This window comes from Nomia melanderi, chromosome 1, assembly GCF_051020985.1.
Source record: "Nomia melanderi isolate GNS246 chromosome 1, iyNomMela1, whole genome shotgun sequence".
Classification (NCBI taxonomy): Eukaryota; Metazoa; Arthropoda; class Insecta; order Hymenoptera; family Halictidae; genus Nomia; species Nomia melanderi.
The window spans coordinates 37,745,431-37,772,023 of record NC_134999.1 but is presented as its reverse complement, the minus strand read 5'-3'; the positions used below and the strand labels follow the sequence as shown (position 1 = coordinate 37,772,023).

General features: G+C 47.6%; 2 protein-coding genes across 10 annotated transcripts in view; one reads left to right on the top strand and one right to left on the bottom strand.

Annotated features, from left to right (window-relative positions):
- The window catches only part of by (focal adhesion protein tensin), a 194,647-nt gene that overhangs the window by 30,525 nt on the left and 137,529 nt on the right, over nt 1–26,593 (top strand). The window lies entirely within an intron of this gene.
- On the bottom strand, nt 754–6,029 carry LOC143174588 (putative sodium-dependent multivitamin transporter). Of its 3 annotated transcripts, XM_076368246.1 has the most exons (7): nt 5,809–6,029; nt 5,184–5,309; nt 4,281–4,502; nt 3,750–4,093; nt 3,578–3,697; nt 2,793–3,452; nt 754–1,155 (listed from the first exon to the last, which is right to left on the bottom strand). In XM_076368246.1, exons 1-7 carry the CDS (start codon nt 5,812–5,814, stop codon nt 903–905), a joined length of 1,731 nt encoding a protein of 576 aa, XP_076224361.1. In that variant the 5' UTR covers nt 5,815–6,029; the 3' UTR covers nt 754–902. The 3 variants fall into 3 exon arrangements, with proteins under 3 accessions (XP_076224361.1, XP_076224360.1, XP_076224370.1); XM_076368245.1 differs by lacking the exon at nt 5,809–6,029 and having other exon boundaries at nt 5,184–5,342; XM_076368255.1 differs by lacking the exon at nt 5,809–6,029 and having other exon boundaries at nt 5,204–5,309.

The window sequence follows — 26,593 nt, the reverse complement described above, 5'->3', positions numbered from 1 at the left end:
ACGCGAGCCTACATCGTCGAGTTGGAAAGGTTGAGATATTATAGGTATCGTGTGTCGGATTGCAGTTGTGGACCAATGCAAAATATCAAAATTGCTGATAACAATGAACGGTAGCATAGAGAAGGTTAAACGGGCGACGCGCCGTTGAAAGAATCAATTGTCCCGCCGCGTCGCGTGTCTTTCAGCGTGGCCGAGCGACAGCTAGTGGCGCGATAACGCGATCGTTTGAATCAAGCTTAATTAAGCGAGTTACGGGGGATCGTTCACGCCTGCACGGCGACGGATCGGACGATCGCGAGATAAGTCACGCCAATTTTCGGCGAGTTTCGCAACGAGGATGGACCAGTTCTGAGCGGATCCGCGGACGCTGACCCAAATGGCGCGGCGTGTCTCGGCCGCGGACGCATCATATCCTTTTTCCGCTAATCGACGCTCGTTAGGCTACGAACGAACCGAGAAAGAACTGGACTTCAGACGGAAACTGGTTACGCACCGCCAAGTTATTGAATTAGCCTGACTCTCTTTTATCGCCGGTCGAATCGTTGACTGTCGATTGACGATGACATCGGACTGCGGTGTCTGTTTGTTTGTTGCTGGACTTTTTAGACGGTAACGAGGTTCTGAGAGATTGAATCTGAAGCTTTAGCTTTTTCTGCTGTTTAATTTAGCTGATCTCGATATAACTTAATGTATATGCGATTATCTAGATATGGTATCGATTGAACACACGTTGAATAGTAATATATATATATATATATAAATAAATAAATATATATATATATATATAAACCAGCGTTGGGGATGAGAAAATAATATCGTTACGGTTACAGTTTTCTTTCAAATATTTAGGACATTATTTACACGACCAATGTTTTTTTCACCGATTGTTAGTCTGAATTGTGTCATCCTCTTGTCTCCATCATATAAAGTTGACTGGTAGTAGTTTTGTTGGCATCCTGTCTTCGTCGTTTGATCCTTCGTGCCAAGAAAGGAGTGAATAAGTCGGGATCCGGTATACGTCTAGCACTTGGATACACTTTGTTAATGATCAGGCTCGCCAAGTAACCGGTAGATATTGTGACGAACGTTCCGATGGGAAGGTACAGCATGTGCGAAATTCGACTCATGTAGGGCATTTCGAGATCATCCGCGCTTCTGCAAATCATGAATTAATTACAATAGAACCTCCAGTGTCGGAAAGCCAATCTACCGTTACGTTACCAGAATATCCTGTTTCTGTCAGTAATTAAGTCTATGTAACTTAATATTCCTCATATTACTGTCTATTAATTTCCACATATTATGGTTTTCCTGTACCCGAAGATAAGCCAAGTGAAAATTGCGAACTTAAACTACCAAGACTAACGTTCCCCATAAAGTATCCTTGCGCACAGATTTCTCACAGATTGAAAATCGAAAGTTAACATTCTCAAGATTAAAATTCTCCGCTAGAATATCGTTGCACAGAGATTCTCCGCAAGTTCAATGTTAAAGAGATCCGCCTAGAGAAATGATCGTTCGCGAGGCACAATTCCTAAGGAAAGTGAAACGGTCGTAATTGACCCGTGAAATATCCATGTCGGATATTACCTTTCCATCGACTTATCGAGGAAAGCTCGATAGGGGGAACGCGAAAAGTTCGATCGCGTTGTTTGGATCCCGGCGCGAGGAGAAAGCAGCAGGCCGCCGCGGATATGCGGCGTACGGTTTTCAAGGAGGCTAGTAATCGCGGTTTATTAACACGGCAATTAGCCGGCATCGTGGGAAACGATGAAATAGTGAGTTTTACCATTTGCGAGAAAGCTGGAGCGGTGGAAAAGAAATCGGGAAGTAATCGGCGTCTCTAACTGATCGTTGCTACCGCGGGATCAACTCCACGCCCATGCTATCGCGGGGCGCATTAAAAACATGATAACGTATCCTAGAACGAGCCGGCCGTAATTTATATTCCAATTACGAATCCGCGCGCCGCCGTGGCTTTATCGGCCGAAGAAATCATCCGTTCCCGATAAATTTACGGTCGTTCGGTATAGATTGCGCTCGAGACCGTTAGGACCTCCGAAACGTATCGACTCGCGGGATCTACGCTCTTTCCCGGCGCCTAAACGTTTCACCTGATTTCCGAGCTGCGCCCCACCAATCTTTTCTCTCGCCGGTTTTCACGGTAAATAACGTTCCAGTTGGATCGACCGGCAACACGGTTTCCTTATTGGAAAGGAAATCTTCGAGGGAACGAGCAAACGTTCCTCGACGCGGTTAGCAACCGCGGATGGATGTAAAATTCAGATTAAGGAGCCTTAGATATCGGGCCGACTGTAAATTCCGCGGAGAAATGAAAAGTGAGAGGTAGGCGGGCACCGGGTACACGCGCAGAGTGGAAATTGAAATTGAAATTGAAAATCGTTTCCTGATGGCCGGCTTGTTAAGGCCGCGCGCCGCGCGAGATCCGAGTTTTATAATTGAACCGGCGCACGCGTTTTACTCCGTTGTAATTAAATGTTCGTTCCGAAGGTCGTTCCGAGCGTATCGTTTCCACGCGAGTTCGTGGCTTGTTTCTAACTGTTTCATTGTTTATATCGTCGATTAGGAATTCCTCCTTTTTCCCTGATATTTAATGAGTAGCTAACTATTAAACCTTGTGATAAATAGATGCGGATATTCTGCGGGTTCGTATGAACGTGATTAGGAAACGGAATTAGAATAGAAACTAATTTCCCGTAAATGCATAAAAAACCGTATTGCTTTGCAAGTTTCAAGCATTGAAGAAGTTTCCAAAAAAATCGACAACTTACGTGGTAAAATTCTGAACAGAGATCAGAGTGGAATTGTCGCATCCCTCGATGGAGAGCGGAAGCGACGCTATGTCATCAGTGGTGCCACGAGCTATCAAGGCGAGAGGAATAACGACGGACATTTGTCCAATAATAGCGCCGAATTCGTTCGCGGCCTCGACGAACATGCCTAGAGTGAAAATCCCGACGACAGGGCCACCCAGCAATCCGAAAAGATTCAGAGTTATGTTGATCAACGCTCCCAACGACCTGCAAGCGAACGCGAGGCTCACGCAAATGGCGCCGAAGCCCAACGCGAGTATCTTGCCGATCATCGTCGCTCTTTCCTCGGACATCTCTACGCCGAATTTGCTCCACAGTGGCTTCAGATAGTCCTCCAAAGTGACCACAGCCAGAGAATTCATCGTAGCGGATATCGTGCTGAGAGTGGCACTGAAAATGGCGCTGATCAGGAGTCCGCTGGTTCCAGGATACTCGGTCATCTTCTCGGCCGCGAAGAATGGCAGTATCTTGTCAAAGGAACTGATCTTGCCGGACAGCACTGGGTCGCAGTCCTTGTAGACAGCGTACAGCAACCAGCCGCAGAAACAACTCAGGGTTAACATAGTCGATGTGAGACCGCCGCAGATCATTAACGAATAGGAGGCTGTTTTCAGGTTCCTACGCGTCAAACAGGAAAATAAATGATTCTAGTAACTTATAGTTCCTCGTAACTTCGTAGAGAAAGCATTTGGAAAGCGTTTAGAAACGAAGTTCGAGACTAGTGGTAGAAACAGCGTTCATACTTAGCGGAGAGGTATCGTTGCACCTGCACCTGGCTCACGCCGTACAATTGCAGGTTCATCAGCATGCTCCCCAGCAGTAGGTTCCAGGTGGTGTGCCGTATAGTCGGATCAAAGCTGAAACTACGTTTCACGAGTTACGATACGGGTGTTGGGGATCGGATCGAGTTCTTACTCAGAGAAATTGAGACGACCGGAACGAGCTGCGGCGTCCCATGCGCCGTATAATCCGCCGTCGATGTTGACAATCGCGATCGCAATGGCGCAAACGAGGCCGGCGAGCATTAAGATTGCCTGGATCACGTCCGTGATCAAGACAGCCTTGATACCGCCCAGGGTTGAGTAGAACGTACAGATACCTCCGATCAACAGGATACTCATGTGACCGGAGAGCCCGGCGGTAGCTTCTATGGCCAATGCAGGCGCGAAAATGGCGATCGAGGTGTACATCGTCAAGAGGACGGTGTTTATTACGCTCGTTAACACTCGGGCTCTAGGACCGAAACGTTTCTCTAAGTACTGGAAAGTAAGATATATAGATCGTAGATTTTACCAGCGCGTGAAGTCGATGATCTACGCGGTTCGCGTCCCCGAAATTGTGAAATGTGCGTCTGCCGGTACACTTGGAGCGATATTGATATTTCAGTCTTACTATCGAGATTCGTACGATTTTAAGTCCAGTGTCTGGCGGATATTAATTAACTACCTCGTAGATGCTCATCGTATTACTTTTAATGAAGACTGGGAGGTAGCACTTGATGATAAGTGGAAGAGCGAGCATGTATCCGAACTGCAACGTCAGGAACAGTATCCCGTTCGTGTAGACTTCCGAGGAGAATCCGAGCATCGACACTCCTGACACGAATGACACTGACAGTCCCATTGACAACGTGAACAAGCCTATTGACCGATCCGCCGAGAAGTATTCCTGCAATGATTCAACCGATTAAGGAAACTCCTTGTAGACCAGTCTTGAACGATCACGATCCCATTACGATCGTAATTATGAACACTTAGTATTCTCGTTATAAATATTACTAGGTTCGACTATTTTTTCAATGAGGAAATAGCTTCTCTTTGATATCATGGAATCTTTGATCGGAGAATATACGGACTTCGCAGCTCATCAAGGCGCTTTAAGACGCGCAGACAATAAGGTGTGAAAACGTGCGTTCGATCCATCGATCGCCAGCGAGGGTATCTTCCGATCGATCTCGCCACACGAATGCCGGGGAGAGAAGGATCTCCCGATCAATCGACGGCATTGTTATTATCAGCGCTGATTGAAGTGTGAGTAGACACTTTTCGCCGGTGCTCGAATCGTAATAACGTTCCGACCTTAATCGACAGCGCCGCGGCGCGCCGCAGACTATCCAGGTAACCCGATAAATTAATAGCGGCCGATAGTTGGCAATTTGTGTCGATAGCAATATTTATCGCGAGGCGAGATCGATCGGCGCGATAACGGGTGAAAGATCGCCCCGACGCGGACCGGACTGGACCGGTGATCTAAGAACGTGCCAGGATTCGAACGCAGTTTATCGCGGATATTGGATCGAGCCCGGCAAGCTCGATCGTCCGTGTCGAAATTAATTTTCCAGAGCTTAACCTCCATTGTGCGTTGCCTACCGCCGGAGAATCGGTAGTAGATCCCGATCACGGTTGAGATCAACAGCATTACACCGATGACAAGATAATCTGGCCATTGTAGCGTCGATGCGCCCGCCGTCGAGTCCTGCGAACGAAACCTCATCTTTGATAACGTTCCCTGTAAATTGTTTGCCTTCGGTTTCCACTGGATTCTACCGATCGCTTTAATCACGTTTCTACGATTGTACCGTTCATGGAGAACTGTCACATTTATTTTTGCAAATGTTCAAATTTTCTGTTACTTTTAAAGTAAACGGTTCTACAAAAGAATGTCGTAACTTCAGGATACGAAGCATTGAAAATCAAAGTCACGGAGCAATTTTTGCAATAATTTGGAACTTTAGAGACTCGTGAATTTCGGAATAGTAATCCCGATTCTCTGAATGTTCACTGTTGGTCCCAAATGACGAGCAATTCTAAAGGCACCACGATGCAATATGCGAGATAAATTCAGACATTTTAATTGCACGCAACATTCATTGCGCGAACACACTTCCACAGTGATTAGAAGATCGATATCGTCGAAGAATTTCCGGAATATGATGACCGACGATAGGTAGCACGAACAAGTTTCACAAACTCACGCTCATTCTGCGGGATTCACCGGTACGTTCGATACTATCGACTCGTGATGCACGAGAAATTCGATACCGCGAGGTTGCTTCTTCCTGAGTCGGCGTCCAGAGGCGAGAACGTGGCGCGGATGGAGCAGTACGAAATCAAACTCGCTGATAGCGCAACGAACAAGTTGCAGGCTCGGATGAAACGATAAAGTACTCGTCATTCGCGTGTTTTCTGGATAACTATCGTCGTTTCGATATACTGGAGGAGACATTGAAAAATTACATTACGTAACAGTTGGCTCAGCACGTTTGCTGTCGAACGCACGCAAATTCCGAGTGCCGCAGTTGACTATAAAAATGTTACATTACCTTGATACACATGGAATCCTCAGAACAGGAGATTGCAAAATTCTAAAGCTAGGAAACAATTCGACACACATCTTTTAGGTAATTATTCCGTGGTAGATCGAAGAATCATCACTTTCTAAATACTTAACGGATCCAAAGTTATTCTTATTAAAAATGAACGATCAACGATAACCAATTCCTCACGGTGCACGAAGGAATTTTCTATTAAATTTCCCTGGAGAAAAATAGAGTACGGTTTCCGTAGTAGCCACGCGAAACACGAGCTCATCAAAGTTAGTGTCCAATCTAGAATTTCCCTTTGCCCGGTATAATTGAAAAGACACTCCTTTAAAACTCCGCCGAGGTACCGCCGGTTTCTATATCGAGCAAGAAACAAAAACCGTGAAAGATATTACCCAAGAGTGCACCCAAGGCAAATAAGAAATTTCCACTTTCTTCTCGTTCCGGAGAACTATCTTATTAACAAGGTAGAAATATTGATCCTGCGGGTAGCATAATCGGAGCTGCGAATCGAAAGAATCGATCTGATAATTTAATGGCTGTTTAATTATATAAAGCCGATAGCGTTCGTTATCCTTGCGAAAGAACCAGTTCGCTTTTCATCGAACCGCGGGGGGCCAACGAGAAATTTCGCGTCACGAATAATTAATCTCGGAAAGGTTAATGAATTCAGGGTAAAGAGGGATATTTCTCCGCGCGACGAATGCCAGCTGCGAAGTAGCCACGGCGAAAGCCGCCGGAAAGCCAGCTTTTGTCGGCCGCGGTGCACAATCGTCGAGTATCATCGATCCGGGGACTTTGATGCGCTTTAATTGGAAGCCGAAATACGCGGGGGTCCTCGACGGAACGAGGGGAATTGAAAGCGAGGTCGCGACGGAGGAACGAAACCATTTGCTCGACGATTCTACGCCATTGTTGCGCCGCTCGAGCCTAACAATTACCCGTAAGACGGTAGCTGCTGGCAGTAATGCAATTTCCTAGTATTATGAGACACAATCGGGGGACCATCGGGTATTATTCCCGGAAGGAAACCGCAGGAATGCACCGACACTGGGAATTCTGTCATTCGGGGAAGGGGTTGATCTTTATCGGCCGCGCTCAATGGGAAATCGATTATGAGTATCAACGGGTAACTCAAGTACCAACGAAGATTTCTATTATTATTTAAAACGATCAGATATCGTAGTGTTTACTTCGAATTGATATTTATTAAAAACTATCGATACACGAGAATTTTTTTAACTGTGGAGACCGAGTCTAGGTAGTATGTTTCAAGTGTTACTGGAGACATTTGACTTCAGGATTTTTGTATCTACCTAATTAGCATCTCATTTACATTGGCCTAGATAAGCGGCGATGCATTTTAGTAGAAGAAACCAGCGTACTTTACATTCTTGGTTCTACTCCAAATTTTCTGTCCGGACTTTTTTACCCGCTCCGCGATAACACGGGCAAAAGTTTTATTATTTCCAGAGTATGGAGGTGAATTTGATTTAAATAATGGTACATACTCGAATTCCTCGGTCGATTCTCGAAGTCCGCGATATCACGCATCCGGTAATGGGTTGGAAAAGTAAGTCAAGACTCTGAAATCCAACCAACGTCGCGTTTCTCCTTGACATAAAGCGACTCGTCGCGATGCAGGCACTTAACACTTGACACGCACCGCGATTTGCCAGGCACAAGTTTATTTCCGGCGTCGTAATTGCCCCGTGGCTCTTGGCCGAGGTTAATAGAGACTGTCGTCCAATTTTCGACATTGTTACTTGACCGTTGACTGGCTCGCTCCGAGTCGTTCACCGACGGAGAAGAAAGACGCTGCAGACCGGTGAAAGAGGAGAAAAGGAGGAGCCCCCGTAAGTGGCGAATTCCCGTCATTAAGTCGTTAGCGGGGACGACAGCAGGCTAACAGTCGGTTAACTGGCTGCTGAACTTGATCGACCAATCGTTGACCTGCAGGATCGACATACACCATGTGTTACACGATCTCACCATTGATTGGGCTGAACCCTGCAATAATCTTCTCCTTCCACAGAAAACCTGAGCGTCTTTCTTAATATACGATCCCTGGAAGATAGAAGCATATTCTACAACACATCTTTACTGTTTTCAATGTTCCCATTTTCACAGATTACTGACCAAATTCTTCGATTATTCAAAATACTTCGCAATATAATATATAATGTTCTATCTCTAGAATCTAGACTACCATTCGTTTCTACCAAAACTTCGCTATGCTTCTCTATAAGCTCGCCAGTGGAACGAAATACCGATCAAATAGAGAGGCAAAGAGATAATCTTCCTTGAAAAAGAATTCCAACCTGAACGCATACCGAGCTCGGCTACCCAGGACATAAATAGACCCGTCATGTTCTCTTTCCCCGACCCGGTGGATCGAGGGATCAGCTCGCGAAGGTGCTCGGGGCGTCGCGGATTTTTGTTGGTGCGTCAACATGTCCGGTTGCCCGATGCAATTTGTCCGCGTCACTGGACGGACGTGTTCATCGCGTTAGAAGGCATTAGATTCGTGTCAAGGCGGGCGATAGCCGCCCGTGAAAGGAAAGACCGGCTATGAAATTCGCCTCGCGTCGCCGCCCGAGCGCGCCCGTGTCTTCGGCATACTTAATTAGGGGTAATTGCCCGGGAGTCATAACACCGGCTCGAATCCGCGGCAACTATAATGGGCGTTGAGCGTCAATCGGCAAATTGGACGCGGCGAATTAATTAAGGCCACGGGGACCGGGCGAAACACCGTAACCGTGAAACAACGATCCCCGGTTTTCGCCCGTTAATTAATTATAGGGGCCCGGGCCGGCCCGGGGGCCGGCAGCACGCGAATGCACTCATTATCAGATCGTCACTCATCGTTTGTCCCATTCGGGACAATGGGGCGGGCTGCGGGCTCCCTTCGCGCCGTTACGAGCGCGGCGGAACGGTTTCTCGAAAATATTCTACATTTATGCTCGCTAATATGGTAATTGGGGCCTTCGGGTTATCGCGACGCGCCGCCGTTCATGCGAGAACACATGCGTCGCGCTGCTTTGTCTGCGAGTGGAACGGTTGCGCGTTTCCTGAACGTTTCCATCCGGAAAAATGCGAGGCAGACATTGTATGTATGAAAATGAATTTTAAAAAATCCTCGTTGACACTGGGATTTTCTTTTGTATTTCATTGTAGAGGCATCGTGACATGGTATTCCAACGATTTGTAACGAATACTCGTAGAAGCTTAATTTTTTCAAGGTTTTCAAGTTGAGATTGAATAGGAGATGAAGATATTTTAAGGGAATATGCAGCATCTTTTGATACACATTGTAACTCGACGATCATCTCGAGCTATCAAGACAAGACCAATTACCGCGCGCTATCTGATCGAACGTAGATGCTTATCTCTATAGATCCACTATCTTTGAACAAGCAAAAACGTTGAACAGCCGGTCGGATGAGGCCTGGTTTAATAAACCGATTGCTCACGAAACGTCAAGTGCAATTGCCGCGCGTGAGGGCGAGGACGACGTGCGCGAGACGTTCCAAAAAGAAGGGCCAGGCGAATGGGACGTCTTACTTTGAGTATCCGAGTATAATAACGAGCCTCAAGGCACGGAGGAGCGCGTGCTTTAGGCGGGAGCACGTCTGATCTTCAATCTAGGAGTGTGTCTCACCTTCTTCCGTCTAACTAACTAAATGGGGGAGAAGCCACGGGCGAAAACACGACACCGTGATTATCTAAACAGGGGAATCTGGAGAGCGGCTCGCGGACTACCGGGGGTTGCGAGGGGAATCCAGGAATTCACGAGTCGAGAATTTACTTCTGACCCGATAGAAACTTTACCGGAAACTCCGCGATGAGTTTCGTATAAGTAGATAATTGCAAACGGTGACACTGAAAACTTCTTAGAGACAAAAGTGATAATATCATGCAGGTAATTTATGTTTAGTACAGTCTAAAATGTTTGAATTTATTTTCAATATTTCCGATACAATGTTCAAGTGTTTCAGATCAATTTTGATACTGTTAAGAGACTAATTATCAGAGCAGATTAACGATTTCGTTACTTACCAGCACACCCTATCGCATCCATCGCGTTCAAAGATACGACAGGAACGCCGATACCAATTAATCGTCTTCCAATTAGACCTCTATCATAGCCAATAATTTCTCGGTCTGGGACGCGCGTGAGAGCCCGAAGAAGGAAACGAGTCCGCCAATTAGTCTCGCCAATTATTTAGATAGCGGTGAGCCGGTCGCCGGAACAACCGTTGTCCACGGCAACTGGAAACTTCGTCTCGGGACTGTATTAAAATTCCTGCGTACATAGTTGACAGGGCGCGAGAGCGGGCAACCGGCGCGCGAGTGTCGCAACCCGTGATTTTTCGGTGCGGAGACACGCCGCGCGCAACGGCGGCACCGTTGCGATAGGCTAGATCCGCGAGATACGGATCACAATGGCTTAACTACCACTCCGCGCAATGAGAAACGGCCTTACGTAATTCGATCATTTGCATCGATGATGCATCGTCGCGAATGGATCCGTATCTCGGCTCGAACGCGCGTTATCGGCAGGGTTAGGCCGATAATTATGCGTCCCGCGAACCGATCGCCGCCGAGATATACCGGCGGGCCCAGGCGAACAGAACGATACAAATTCCGTGTCACGCGCGCGTCCCGGCCGCATCGGATCGGTTCAATAACGGAATATTCGCCGCGCTAATCCTGGCCGGGCCGTCTCGTGGAAAACGCGCGACACGTTTTCGGTGATTCATGCCCGGGCAAACATGGCCGCCATTATATTGGGCGCGTGATTTTAATACTTCATTCCGTTCGGTGACTCGCGCAGCGGCGCGAATCCGCGGCAAATGGCGATTTCGTGAGAAAAATTTCTATCGATCTCCGGGATGCGTCGGTTTTATTAATAAGGGTATGGTAATCGCGGCTTGTTCGGTTACACGTGTTACTTCATTAAATGGAATATTTATGCGAAGGGAATTCGAGCCTTGTATCACTTTCGTCTCGTCGTCTATCATCGATCTTGAATCTCTAATAAAAACAACGTGGAAGTGTGTTCTGTCTTCGAACGAGGGTATCAGTTTATGGAAATATATAATAGATTGTGTATCCGTGGCGCGAGCACGAAGTTATCGCGGCGAATCGGAGGCGATTAAACCAGTATTAGACGACTCGATACTAGCTGACAGCCCTGATCGTCGTTCCATGCATCCCCTATAATAATTTCCCCGTCGCCGGTCCGTGAATCGAGGCGATCGGGTCCGTGCACACGGTTGCGGTCATTAATTCAGCTAAATTGCCGATGATGCGAAAAACACGAGGCGGCTCGCGTGTCTCGGATCCCGGAGCAAACGTTGCCCGGTGATGGAGCGACGTCGAGGCTGATGCATAACGCGCATAACGAGGCGTGTCCCGAAAGTATGTAATCGACGGGAGAGAATTTGCTCAAGGATTAATGCCCTTTCAGCCGGCCGGCCGGAGGTGCTTCGTCTTCCTAGTCTCCTCATGTTTCATAATCGGCCGGCGGGCTGGCTGTACGCTGGATTTATTTTCCAAATCGGCTACGCGTAATCGACGTAAACACTACAACGAATAAATAGAATCAGCCCTTAGAACAATACTACACACCGTATCCGCGTAACGCAAAAATCGCATTGTTCTTGCTTAATGCGACTTTATGACACGGTTTTCAGGTGGCGCAACGTTTTAACTGTAGACCATCAATTGTAGGATTATTACTAACTAATTGCCAACTTATTAAGTAACAGTATTATTGTAAAATTGGTGTATAATATATATAAGTCAGTATATCTATATATAACCGATGTTCTCGTAAACAATTTCATAGAGCACGACGCAAAAATCTTGGTCAGCATCCATAGAACGTTTCCATCGCACTGACCAACTCACTCCCGGTTGACAATGCCCTTGCAATGCAGTTTCGACACAACAGAGAACAAATTAACCGTATTATACCAGGGCTGACAGTACAGGAGATCGTTTCGTCCGGCTAACGAGAATCGGCGAGTTCGCCCCGTTGTTTCGCGGTCCTTTGACAGGGACGTTCGTTTTACAGCGTTCGACGGTCTGCGGGGAGGATCGATGATACGCAACTGCAGCTCTTTGTGGGACATGGGATTGCGCTCGCTAGGCGTGGCTGCGAAAAGGAAAAACGGTTGCCCACTGCCGGACTTGTTAAGAATATTTACGTCGAGTTTGCTTTGGATTTGTTGGCCGTTTATCCTCTTTCATTTCGCCGGGCGATCGTTTTCATTCGAGGCACTTGTTAAGTCGATTGCGGCTCGTGAATCAACGGCAATTTTCTTATGTGCTTTTGTTTTAAACGACGCTGAATCTGGTCGCGATCGATACCGCGTCGTTCGAGCGTCTTCCAATCGCTTTCGTCGAATGGCACTCGATTATCCTATCGTTCTCGTTCTCTGAATCGAAACGAACAGTTTCCTGAAGACTCGGACAACCGGCGGACGCAAGGAACATTTTTATCTACCGCGGATCTCGTTTCGTTCGTACTCGCGCCGAAGGTACAAAGGCACATAATCGCTGGAACAATTTTGTTTATGTCGCAGATACAATCCGCAATAGTAAATTACATTACGTAGACAAACACGGCGAGAAACCGGGTCACGGGTAAAGTTATTCCCGTGTCCGTTCTCGCGGCTCGGCATTACCGAAACTTCGCGCGATGTTCTGCATACGGAACAATCCCTTTTCTTCTCCGGTTCAATCATACTAATGGCGGTCAAAAGAGCACGACTCGTGCGCTCAAAATTCACGGCAGGGTGGCGCCAAGGAAAAAATAATGAGAACGGTATTGTCAAAGGTTCGAATCTCCTTTCTTCCGTCTTTCCGTGAATATTTTAATATTCCGCAGCGACTCGGATCCCGATTGATGTTCGAATGATATTTAATATGTAAATATACTCTCGCTTGTACGTTAAATGCATCAATTTTCCTATTTGTTCGCGGAGAAATACTTTCTATAATCCGATGATTGGCAACCGTGCCCAGTTTAGCGACGTAATACGGGGACGACCTCGAATCCATTCGACCAAGAGATGAGGACACTGATGATGCCTGTTACAACTTCTTAATGGATCCGCTTAACAAGTCGAATTACGTAGGTACCGGTCCATGTTGACGTTAGACCTAAAATTGCGCGGCGGCTATGTTGTTCTGCCAATCATTACTGACTGACAACCCGATTTACAAGCTGCAGCGACGTCCTGGGGTCGGATATTCATCTGGCGATCAATAATGTGGGATCGTCCGTCATTGACTCGGTATGCTCGGCCCTGAACGCGGCATTATCCTCCTATTTATTCATGAGCAGAACATCTTTCGATGACGGTTGCTTGTAGAATATCAATAATAAATGCAGAACGATGTCACCCCTTCCGTTCGTGATACTTGCTCAACTTTTTATCTCAACAATGCAGATTTATTCATAGCGTTCGCCAATGCAATCATTGCAGTAGCCTACAACCTTTTGTTGCGCGGATCAATGATTCCCCGAAAAAACTGCAATATCTCCTGCCATTTCACAATCGTAAATCGTTCTTTGGAATCGTTCCCTGTCTATTAAATATAATCTCACTGTCTATCAAGTGAATTCTAATTCAACAATCACATCTTCCATTCGTCACACATCACATAAATCTGATTATTCTAGATCGGCTTAATTCAGTTCGATCCACTATTTTCATAGTTTCAATACACCTCAGGAACACGCGTCTTAGCCAAAGGGTTAATAATAATTTCCACTAGTTCCATGAAAAAATCAACCGACCACGATATAATCCTACCAAGAAGAAAACCGTTCCACCCGTGATCGTTAAAACGAGACGCGAGACTCGATTAAAAAATTCCACTACATTTCATCGGGCGTATACCCGACAATTTCGCCAATTACACATCCACGGCCGCGGTTAATAAAACCGAGCGCAAAGAATAATGAATATCAAACGAACCCGCAACGCCGCGGCGTTCGGCCGTTGCGCGCCGTTTCAATTCGCCTCCATTCAAAAGCAATTTGCCGGCTAATTCACTTAGCCGTCCGCGGGCGTCGATGCATCGCCGATATTTCACCGGGGGCCCGGTTTATTGTTTACTCCGTGAGAAATCTGTTGCAATAAACATAACTGGTAGCCGCGTCGCGTCGCGTCGGCGCCGTTTAAAACCGTGATTTACGGCCGGTGATCGATATGGCGGCGTCGGTGGCCGGCCGTTAGGGAATCGCGTGACCGGCCCGCTGACAGATAGGATCCCATTCGCACCTAATAATCCGCGATCCTTGAACTTTCGTTCGGCGTCCCGCGCGTCCCGCGCCGCGCTCCCCGACCCAGTTTTAATTTGTACCAATTAGCCGTTTAACAACGGGAACGCGGCCGTATCGCGCCGCCGAATAGTTACGAGGTCGTGACTGGCCGCTCCGCCGGAACGGCTCGTGACTGGCGGCGGTACGTTTCTCAATTTCAAACCATCCCCCTCTCGCCGCCATCTCGGCCTCCCTTGCCCGGCAGGCCTGCTCAATTCAATTAAACGGTTCGCGCGAAACCGCCGGCTGAAACGCGCCGATTAACGGCTGATTAAGACCGCCGTGCACCGATACACACCGCTCGCGCCGCGAATGCCGGCCGACTTTATGAGCCGGCGAGAGCTTTTATGGAGCCTTCGGCTTGTTCATCGTGTAACGAGATTTATGGGAATTTCGGGGTTGCCGTGGTTATCGCGGGCTATCCGCGGAATATGATATCATCGCGCGGTATCGCCGCCGAGCTTCTCGTAGGAGTAGCGTGGAATTGGAAGCGGGAAGCGAGAGGTTTATGGTGATTAAGTTTTTACAGTGAAGTTCTTCCTTTTACGATTGCGGATTTAATTAGTTTGTGTTACCCGTGGCGAGAAGCTCGCGTATTCTCGAGAGCAATGTGTTCTGCAGTGAATTTGTCTCTCAGTCGCAGGATCCGTTCAGTGCTACTTTGATTCGAATTCTATTGAAATTCTGTGTTCGATCTAGTTTCAACTATCACATTCACTTCCGTAACAGCAGCGGCTACAATTTTCTTAATTAATTGCTCCGACTGTAATAACCTCCGCTGCAGGCGGGAATTTAGTTTATTGCTTGTACAAAGAGACACAGAGAGAGATTACCACAAAGAGCAGAATGTTCAGTTCAAGAGCCAATTATGCCGGAATGCACGAGCAAACGTTTGCCGTGGATACATAAAGATCAACAGAGTCCGGTAACGAGCTCCAAATTTCCTGTTCGCGAAAGATGTCAACGCTCGCCGTCTTCCCCGCGATATTTCACGACCGTGCGAATCGGCGACGGTCGCGGCGAACGAATGGCAGCCGGCGAGTCCGAATATGGGACGCTGCAATTACGCAGAACGCAAGTATTATTATGTTACGCAACCGCCGGACTCGAGCATAGGCACGTCACGAGGTCGGTCTGACTTACGATTTTCCGTGGATAAACACGGCGCGAGACCTGCAGCGTGGAAGAGAAAAAGGGAGAGGGAGGCATTAACTTCTCATCGAGCGCGGCGCGCAAAGGTATCATCAACTTTTATGATACGAAATAACTCGATCCCGGTAATGTTAAACATTTCGCAATAATAACGCTTTAAAGAGCGGGTACCGAAACGCGGCCCAGATTCTCGCCGCAAAAATGAAAGCTTTCGCGCGGATGAAAGTGTCGGAAGTATCGTTAACAGTCGGTATAACGATCGAGAGCCAGCGAAGTAGGCTCAATCGGTTGCTCAAGGCCACTAATCCAATCACGCCGATTTCATCTCCTTCCCTCGCGATTCTTCGTACTGCGTTATCTCTTTCGAACGTTTTTTCCTGTACTGGATCAATATCCCTCGGTGAAATAGAAAATTTGTATTCACTTTTGTTACGTACACGCAGGATTCGAATTGGGAAAGATAAATTTCGTGATTAGCTGGCCGGCTTTAGACAGGAAACACGCTATAGGTTGCGAGGAACGTATTGATCAATTCTGCTGATCGGTATATTGGCTAGTATTTCTTGTAGATGAATACGGTCGATACAGATCGACTTATAAATTGTCGATCATACAGCGCGATTAACAATAGGCGAGTAAAAGTCTCGGTAGATCGTTTCTTTGAATGGGAAGTTATTATTCCATACACGACTCGTACGGGGCGAACGGCGAATCGCTGGATTAAAATAATTTTCGATCTAACCGCAGAAGAATGTCCCGCCCGCGGCGTCCGGCCAAAGTAGGATAATGACAGAGTAAAGCGCCATGACCACGGAATGACTTGAATTTTCCCAAGTAACGCTTGCGAAACACGGGGCGCCGAGGAGCAGTTCCGCCCAGGCTCGTTCGGCGCCGTTTTGCCAGCGTAACTATTTGCTCCTGGCGATGAAAAAATACGATCGACGGACTTAGTCAGCGGTACGCGTGTCGATAATAGATTTAACGAGCCGAAGAAACTGGAAATTTCGAACGGGAAAAGTCGGATTCGTCCGGGTTCGGTGTACCGTATTCAAACTAATCCGCGTCGCAGATAAATCTTCGCTGGAAACATTCATTTCTCAATCGACTGCGCGAGCAACATGGATTCCGGAATTTTACAAGTAACTTCGAACCTTGAGCAGCGAGTAGATAAAGCCTTTCGAACGTTCAACGATCGGACGTATGATAAAATTCAAGATTACCGAGGCAACTATTCTCTCCGCGTTAATCATCATCCATCATTGCGCTCGTTGATCAATCTTAACGTATATTATTACCAAAGAAAGTCAACTTTCTTTGGGCTCCATGGTAAACGATCGGAAGAAGAAAAAGACTTACGGGCCGCGCCGGCGAGCCGTGTGTCCAGTAATTACCGATTGTTTTATGGGTCGATTTGGACGGAACCGAGCGTCACCGGTGACCGAGCGGCGTGTAATGCAATTTGACGCGATTACTTTTCTCCTGGCCCCGTGCAACTTCCTCTCGCGGCGTGTAGCCCGGCGACGCTTAAGTCGATCGGACACGCCTCGAGGCCTGACACGCTGGAAACGTTCGGGGGAAACGGTCGCGGGAACGTTTCGGCGTGTCTAGAGAGCTTCCTAAGCCTGTCCGATTTCACCGATCGTTCTGGATTACTTCTGCCCATCAACGGGACGAGAGAAATAAAATTGGGAACGGAGAAAAAGAGAACGGGGATCGTGGGCTGTCGGTGTGCTCTTGATACCGGGAACGGAAACACGACGCGTGAAACGCGTGGTGCATGCCGGGACGGGGGCCGACTTCGATGTCGATTAGATCGATCGGTGGAATCGGTTTCTGTCATTGTGACGGGATGGAAAATATTCTTTCATCGTCGACTTCTCATCGATAGATCTGAGCGCGTACTTTAGGTAAGCTTCGGGTTTCACTGATTTCTCAATGTTCACGACTAGAAGATATATATATATAGATCACAATACGATAAGAATCTAATAATTGTAGTCTAAGAACATATCATAGCTCCCGGTAATAAAGATCGAGCAAATGGAGCGTAGAAATACGCAAACGAGTTGTGTTCTTAGACGTTTAATGTCGTTCCTTTTCATTAATTTGATTAGCGAGGGAAGTCAATGGTATTGCAGATCGGAACGTACACCAAGATACGTAGACAGTGTTAGAGAGACGCAATTACCGATTAATAATCAGCCGCCGCGATCGTTTGAATCATCGAGGCCTCGCGTTCCGCGGCCATTCAGAAAACGCTTCACGTAGCTACCCGTGTACGGGTTACCCGCGTCGCCACGTGGTCCGCGGGACATACCAATCGCGAGCCACCGAGCCACGCATCTGTTGAGAGATCGTTTCGCGTTGTTGCGCGCACACACCTCGGACTCGCGCGAGGTTATGCAACCCGAGCGCATATTATGGTCGTGGCTATTTTCAATGCGTCCGACGCGCGACAGAGTTTCTGATTGATCGAAGGTAGTACCGGGTGTAACGATCATTCGAGATGGATACGCGGATCGCGGGGATCGATCGAGGTTTAAGTTGCCTGGACACTTAAGCTATCGAATCGAGCGTGTCGGTACAAATGTTAGACGATACTCGAAGCGAGTTGTTTCCTCGGAACCGCTTCTTCATGCTTCGTCCGCATTCCTTCGTAATTATTTCCGATGACGAAATGTATTTCGACGGCACGGTTTCTTGTATCATCTACTTCTAACTCGAGATATTCCATGTTTCAACCCGTAAACCGGAAATATTACAAGTTTACAGCGAAAAAATACCGTAACATAGATAACAAAGAAATTCACAGAAATGTCCTAGCTCAATGGACGTGGCTAGCAAAGTGTTAAGCTAGTGGAGATCCGTTTAAAAGTTGAATTTACTATCTGGAAGACTCATAAGTAATAAAGGAAATATAACGCAGTAACGTAGCTAGCGAATAACAGCGGAATCTCGAGAATACAGTGTCCAGGTACGTGCACGGCCAGCCGCAAGAAACGAGACAGACAATTAATCTGAAACGAGAAAAGGGCCCCATCAATTTTCCTCTCCACCTCGCGACGGCACAATGTAGATCGGCCCCGGCAAAAAGTAATAAGTAAACTCCGGAGGTCGGGATGCGTTTTTTCCCGCGCGCTTCCCGGCGGAACAAGAACAACGTGACGTCCATTATAACGCGGCGGGTAAAATCGATTTCGACGCACCGGGCCTCGATAAATTGAATCGATCTTCTTACCGGTGTCGTTTTTTTCGCCGGGCTTCGCGATAAATCGTAAACGAGACCCTTCAAGGCCCGGCCGGCCGTTTCTTGCGGCGATTTCCGCGTTTCTTGCAATTAGGCGTCCAGCGTCCGAGCGGGGCAGCGCGTTTCGCAACGTCCGCTCCCGCGGAGCGCGTCGAGTGCCACTCCGAGGGACGCATTATTCACGGGTCCACACGGCGCGGGGAAAAAAGCCGTTTTACGATTCTCCTCTCGTCGCCGGCCCTTGTCTTCCGGGGTCTCAGCCCGCTCCACTTTCCTAGTTTTCGAGGTGGAACGGCGCCGAGTTCTTGGCAAACGCTCGTGACCGTCGCGGAACAGCTGTTTCCTCGAATCAAGAACCCCCGTTGCCTTTTCGTGAGTCCTCTTCTACCGTGGCGAGCAATTTCCTCGATCAAATTGTTTAAACAATTCCACCACTCGTTCATCGCGTCGTCTTTTTCGTTTCGAGGATGTCTGAGACTTTGATTAATGAACGAAACACGAACTCGGTCACTGATACAGGTCAGAAGTACGTTGTTAATTAGACTTTCCATTGAACTTTCATTTTCTGGTAACTGTGGTTCCATTAATTACTCTTCTTCATTATTTCACCGACGAAGAGTGGAACGGAGTTTAATTTGTTCACTGACTAGCTCTCGGAGTAGCCACCGACGAGAATAGACTTTCATTACAAACATTGTAGAGAACAATGACAACGCTTGCCCCCTCATAAATATTAACGGCCACTCGAATAAAATGCCGCGAGGCGCCAAGGCGCGGGAATAATTAAAAATAATTGTCTCGGTAAATCACGGGCCTCAGAACCGTACGCGGCTGGTAAAAAAGTTGAAGCGCTTGATAAATTTCAGAGTATCCTTTGAACACGCTAATTTATGTCACGCCGGAAGATTTATTCCCGAGAGCACGAGACGCGTCGCACCTTCCATTAGCATAGTCCCGCCATTATTTGTCCGGCATTAGAATAATGCGGGTGGCCGAAATAAAAAGCAATCGGCCGGCTATCGTTCCGCGCTCTTTGTTGCGGCTGAAATATAGAAAATTCCCGGGAAAGGATGTCCATCGGGGATGACGCTTCTGCTGGCGAAACACTTCTCTGTCCCCTTTTTACAACGATGTTTCTGCGCGGTTTCAACCGCTGTAACATGGCAGTAACCATTTTCCACGGCAGTTATCTCCGTTCTTTTTCCCGCGGAACGTTTTAATGGGCACCGTGAAATAGCCGGCGCGTAACCGGCCGAGATTCTAATCGTAATAGAGGCGCGTGTGTAATTTACGCTACGACACGAAAATAATATACTCTCCTAGGTGGAGGGGGCAGTCGTTAAGTAACACTGACCTCGTAATTACTTATCGTTAATTAAATCAGCCCGGGCGTTATCTACGCCGACCCTTCATGCGTTCCGCGACCCTTCAGCTGCAAGTGCCTCTTCATCGTGCTCGCTGAATCGCACCGAAGTGTAACGGAGTGCGATCGCCTTGTCGACGATCTTGTAATCAACTATCCGGATTAATATATTACAGATCTGTGGTCATTTTGACGGCAACAGCGCGTTAACAGGAAAATTTTCCATAATCTAGTTATGGTAATGACTTATTAATGGAGGCAGTCGAAAATTTCGTATGACAATATATGGGTCAGTCGTAAAGACTAGGAACATTAAAAGGTGAAGTCAATCACTTTTGACTTTTAAATTTATTAACACATTGAACGCCGGCTAAATTTCAGCTACTAAAAACGCGACCGTCGGTGATTATATTGATACCTTTTTAAACATCGATTAAACCAAAATTTCTAACTGACGGAAGAGAATAAGGAATTCGATTTTGTAAATTTTACTTTGGATTTGTGTTATACATATCTAAAATGTTACATGAATGTAGGATTAGCAAAGAAACCGATGAGTATTCGTAAATTTTTCAATTCAAAGGTTTAGAAATTATTGAACATTTGAGCGTTAAAATTGTCAAATTTCCTAACGTCTATATATCTCAACGTGTACATTTCCCAGCTGTCGAACCGCGTGACTCTCGAATTTTCTATCTTCGGCTGTCTCGAAAGCGTGTCTGTAAAGCACCATGTCGTAAGAGGGTTGCCTGCACTTATATGGTGTACGATCCATTGACCAACCACAGCAAAGCGCGCCGCGGTGTTTCTTTGTTCGTCGATACGTTGTCTGGGGCCCCGTCAACCCGTCGACGGATAAATTCCACGACGACGTTCGAGGGCGTCTGGTAACGAAGGGCCGAGCGAAGATTTATACCGCGACCTTCCTCCCATGTGCGTGCGCCTGCACGCGGGATTATGATGTTTCCGAGTAACAACACGCCCTACGCGATGGACACGTGTGCGCCTTCCACGACGGGAGTCTTTTTCTTTATATGCGTTTCCAACGATGCTCCACGGCCGAACCGATTTACATATACGCGGGACGGGGCCTGGGATAGGCAATCACGCGATAGATAAATGTTTTATCCGCTGACTCGCTCGTTGATGGCCCTCGTCTCGAACGGGTACTAATGTCTTTATCCGGAGATCCGTTGGGTTTGACGTTTCGACGGTGGTTTTCGGCTTTAACTGCTGACCAATGACACCTGGAAATGTTAATGTACCAATTTACGACTCAACCGCGCAGCGGTTTACTGTCACAGAGGCGGAAACGTTTGATTTCGAACGTAATGTCATTAATTGTAACAGATGAAACCGCAGAACACCATTTAATTAATGTTCAGAGCGCGATACGAAAATGAATATACACCGGCAAATATTGAATTTTATTCTCACCAACATTTTATGTAGTACGCAGAGAGAAGCAGGTGAACGTTACACAATTAATTCTTTAACCGAATGTTTCGTATCGCTGTTACATTCCCATAGAACAATACGCCACGATGTAAATTGAAATTTTCCGTTGTCGGAGAAATGAATACAAATTTTATGAAATTGTAGAAAAGAGTATCGCGCATCGAACGTTATATAATACCCGCTACTCAGTGGCGCATTTACAAAACCCGCGGTTTTGTCAATAACTCAAATTTATAGAATGGCAACGGGAATCAATATTAACGTTTCCCGAGCGCGCTGTCTGCTTTCCCATCGGGCCGCGCGGGTTTTATTACCCAGGTAAAAAGCCCGCAATAATGAACGCCCCGCAAAAAATGTCCCCTTTATTATTCCCGTCGACTCTACACGGAGATTTAAATAACAGGGCAAAACAGTTTAATTAAATCATCGGTATAAAATCCGTATATTCAAATGAAATCCCGCTGACCCCAACCTTTATCGCGCGTAAAATTGAACGGCGCAAAAGCTTCGTTTCACGATACAATAAAATCCATATCGCATCCGGGCCGCAAAAACAAAAGCCACGAATCGGCCCGTAATGCCGATTTTTGCCGCGGCGCCCGTGGAAAAATCTTACTCCCTCGTCGAACCGTCCAGTCTAGTTACCATTTTAAGGCACGTACGGCCGTAAACGGTTGGCTCAATCCACTTTGATGGTCTCTTTCTCTCTCTCTCTCTCTCTCGTCTCGTTCCCAACGCTGTTCCCGTTCGGTTCCATCAAAAACGAGGCTCGACACCGAATTTTATGTACCGGCTCGTTTACGATCCGCGACACGCGATAAATTCGCATTTGCCCGGGTAGAAAGGGCCCGGGGTGGAGCGCGGAGGTCAAAGGGGCGTAATAACAGCGAATTTATATACTGTATCTTTGGTATTAGAAATACAGCGGAGCGGCCGGAAGGTGGGGAACACGTGCGCGACGAGATTTAGGAGGGTTGCGGCGCTACAGCGCCAGCCCGGCCGCCATTTTTCAGCGTTCCCGGTCCATCCGCCGGCTTATTGGACCAGTTCGTTCTACGAGCAACAACGAATTTCGCCGGGTACCGAAAGGAGGAGGAACCGCGGTACGAATAATCCAGCGCCGTTCGTCATCGTTAGGCAAACCGCGATCGACGGGTCCACTGGATCGCTTCCAGATGGGATTACCAGCGATCGGGTAATAGTTTCCGAGACACGGTCCCTCCGTTTCCGGTCTAATCGGGACGATTGCCTCGCTTGATTTGTTTTAGCTAGCCGCTTCGAGGCCAACCATTCGAGTTTCTCTTTTTTCCCTCCGCTTTGCGGCTCGTGTTTCGTGAAGTTTGCGGCTGGCTCCGGTGGGTTGGGGATTTATCGTTGCTGCTTGGGATCTTTGGGACGATCGAGTCCTTCTTGTGATCGTAAGGGGTTTGTTGGAGTTTATTTCTTGACTTAGTAATATTGGATGTTACACTAGTGATTAAATAATAATTAGCATTGTTGTATTACGAGTACTATCGCGATATAATCAGTATTACATCCAATTTTACTCGCACCGTACAAGGAACTCGTTAACAGTTGCAAAGAACTTTAAATTTCTCTGGAAACCCACCCTCGGTGTTCAACTTCGCTAGGGTTCAAAGCGAATCGCGCAAGAGCATCCGGCTCGCATTTTTTCAATCGAATAATTGGCAAAGTTTGATTAGCAAAGTTCCCGGCACAATTTCGCGGTATCTTACGCAGGTGGCCAAAGTGTTCCGTCAGCGATCGCGCCGTGATCTACGGAGGCCGATCCGCGGGAACAGACGGAGAGGAGCGGAGTTTCTTCGAAAAACCATTTGTAGAAAACAAAATCGTCTCCACAGTGCAAAGGGTTTTGTTTCATATGATTCGTTTGTATCTCACCGTTAACACTAGTACCAGTTAAAACGACTGGTTTCGATTTTTTTGTTTAGCAATTATTGATATTTTCAAAGCATTGAATATTCGAAATGATTTTGAAAGTTCCACTGGAGTACTATAATGAACGTCCGAAGAAACTGAAAATAATCTATTGCTACAATTTTTACAGGAATTACATATTAATTCTATTAACCCTTTGCACCCGAGAGATTTTCATGCAATACGTTCTAATTAGATGTAGACGAGATACTTTGAAATTATTAAGGAATCACATATGCATTAAGGAACTAAAGCCATTTTCTTTCAACATTTCGCGTATCGGTACAGCATGGAAAAGGTAATGGTAAATTCCAAGGTTTAGAATGTTGCTCTATCAAATCATCTGGCGACTGGGAGTCGCCTATCGAGTGCAAAGGGTTAAATGCTCGGTAGTTCCAGCGTTAATCTCAAGGAATGTCACCTGCGTCTCATCGGTGGACGCTGAATACTCGCGGCGGAAAACTTTCGAGTGCAAAGGGTTAACTTCCTCGACGCGCGGCGTGCGCGATCCGACCGATAGCCGTTCGTTCTTAACGCGGAGATTTTTGCGCCTCGCGGGCACGATGCAACCGGAGATATTATTGACACCGGGACTCGAATTGCAGGGGCACGATCGCCGCGCGCCGCGTTCTTACGTGCCTAGGTGAGGGTAAGAGATCTTGTTGAAAGATCCAGATACACGCCGATAACGGGCCCGGGGACCGGTGTACTTGACACACCGCGCGAGATTACGTTGCACGTGCAACACGGACGATTCAGCGTCGCGGATAAAATGCCCGGATGACGAGCGCGCCGCCGCGCCGCGCCGGTGCTCTATCTTCGCGGGGCTCGGTCCCAACCGGTTCCGTGCCCGGGGCCTACTTCGGCGTGGGAGTGCTCGCGCGATCACCGCGGATTGAATACACGCGCGTCAAACGACCGCGAGACGCTTATCTGGAAAAATCGGCCCGCTCCGAGTGTTCTCGGAGTGGTCGCGGAAGGAATTTCTTCGTTGTCCGTTTTATTCCTACGTCCTCGTTCTTTGAACGATGATCTTCTTTTTTTTCCTTTCCTTTACATAGATTAATGACGGAGATTGCTTTGGCATCCGGTGGAATGGGAAGTGATTGTTCGAGAGCTTTGTACGGTAGATGTTTCGTGGGATAAGGTGCACTCTTGGAACTCTTTTAACGTAGAATTAGCAAAATGTTTGAGGAAATGAAAAGAGTGCTGTTGGAACATTTGGAATATTACAGTTCGAAAAGTGTATCAATCGTATCGAATTTGTACTGATGTTAGGTAGAGATTGGAGTGAAGAGTGCCCATAAATCTGCGAAAATCGGTTGTCGAACAAAAAGTTCAGCGGGAATAATTCGTGGGGAAGAGCTGGGATGAATCGACCTCCTTCCCGGCCGCGCACCAAAAGAGCCAATCGTTCAAAGTCACTCGAGCGCGCGGTCGCGTCGGGCAGATAAGCCGGACATCGTTTCGCTTACTTACTCCTCCGCCTATCGTTGCTTTTTTCTCGGCCGCGATCGGACTGTCAGGGCACCGATGTGTTCATCATTCATCACCGGGGGGGACGACTGCACGGGGCGTTTGCACCCCGGTGCCACGGAAAGAATATTGGCGAAGGCTCCGCGGCGCTCAACAAATTCTCCTCGTCCCCCTGCGTTCCACGCTCGCACGAATTTCACACTGATGCATCGCGCCGCTGGGGGTCCCGGCGCTTTATGAACTGTTCCAAGAAATTGGCTGGTTCGCCGTAACGGTGGCTGCGTGGTAGCCGCGATGCCGAGCTCGATAAGTACCGTAATTTTGAATAATTTAGGAAAATGCGCCGGCGTATATAACACTTATAAGAATCTCTTGAAGGATCTCTGCTCCGGCGTACAGCGCTGCTGAAAAATGCGCTCGTACGACACTCCACCTCGCTGCAAATTAACGATATACTTCTCGGTACGACGCTTTCTTAGGAGTTCCTTAGTACAAAGTGTTACGCATTATCTGGTTTATTATTCATTAACTTAGACGTTTTAGTGCGGAGTTATATTTTCTTGAATTAAGCGAGCTGTTGGGAGCACCTTGCCATCGTTACGAAGTTCATTAGTGTTTCAGAAACTTGTTGCATTATTCTTGAATACATTGGACTCTTACGAGTTACTGAGATTAATCTCTAATCCAGCGAATCTTAAGAGACTCCTGGCAAATTAGGTATTGCCCTAAAAACCCTTGAGTTGCCAGGAATTAGATGCGATCTTGAACGTTATGGACACTTCGCGTCGCTCCATTGTACCTCGAACCAGGCACAATATCTCTTTCCCAGTGCTATCGGAGTCACAGAGAATCCATCCCCATTCGACGCGCATTCCTCCGCTCGCCCCTCGTTCGCGTGGAGTGCTGCGCGTCATCCACGGCGCGGCGCTATCGGGATATCTCTCGAAAACCGCTCGGCGTGGCCAATTTTTTCCGCGAGCAGGCCGCGGGGCCTCGCGTACCCGTGCAGAATCGGCGCGAGGAGAACTATAACTCACAAAAGTCGGTGTTGCGACCGGGCCATCGGCATTCCGGGCGCGGCGCACGAATAAAAAGCCCGGCGGAGAGAGGCCGAGCCCGTAAAGCGCGACGGAGAGAACGAAAATAAAGGCGGGAGAGACGAGCACGGTTCTGATTGGTAATCCCCGGTGCCAACGCGGTAAATCCGGGGCGGAAAGGGAACGAAACCGAGGAGAAACGATATTCGAGGCGCGCTCGGCCCGACGAAAGGGACCCGGCCAGCGCGCGTGCAAACGAGACCCGAAAATTTATTCGCGATGGACGGTGCTCGAATAAATTCTCGTCCCCCTTTCCTGCGCCGCGTCAAGACACCGCGGTAAATTTCCTGAAAATCGACGTTAGACGCCGCTCCGCTTGTAAATCTCGCGATATGGCACCGAGACCGGCAGGAATCGGCGAAATT

Coding starts and splice junctions, on each gene's coding strand:
- LOC143174588 (XM_076368245.1), bottom strand. CDS start 5,327: ATGAGGTTTCGTTCGCAGGACTCGACGGCGGGCGCATCGACGCTACAA. Junction 3,698..3,749: donor GGTCGTCTCAATTTCTCTGA/GTAAGAACTCGA, acceptor CGTGAAACGTAG/TTTCAGCTTTGATCCGACTA. Junction 3,453..3,577: donor CAACGATACCTCTCCGCTAA/GTATGAACGCTG, acceptor TTTGACGCGTAG/GAACCTGAAAACAGCCTCCT.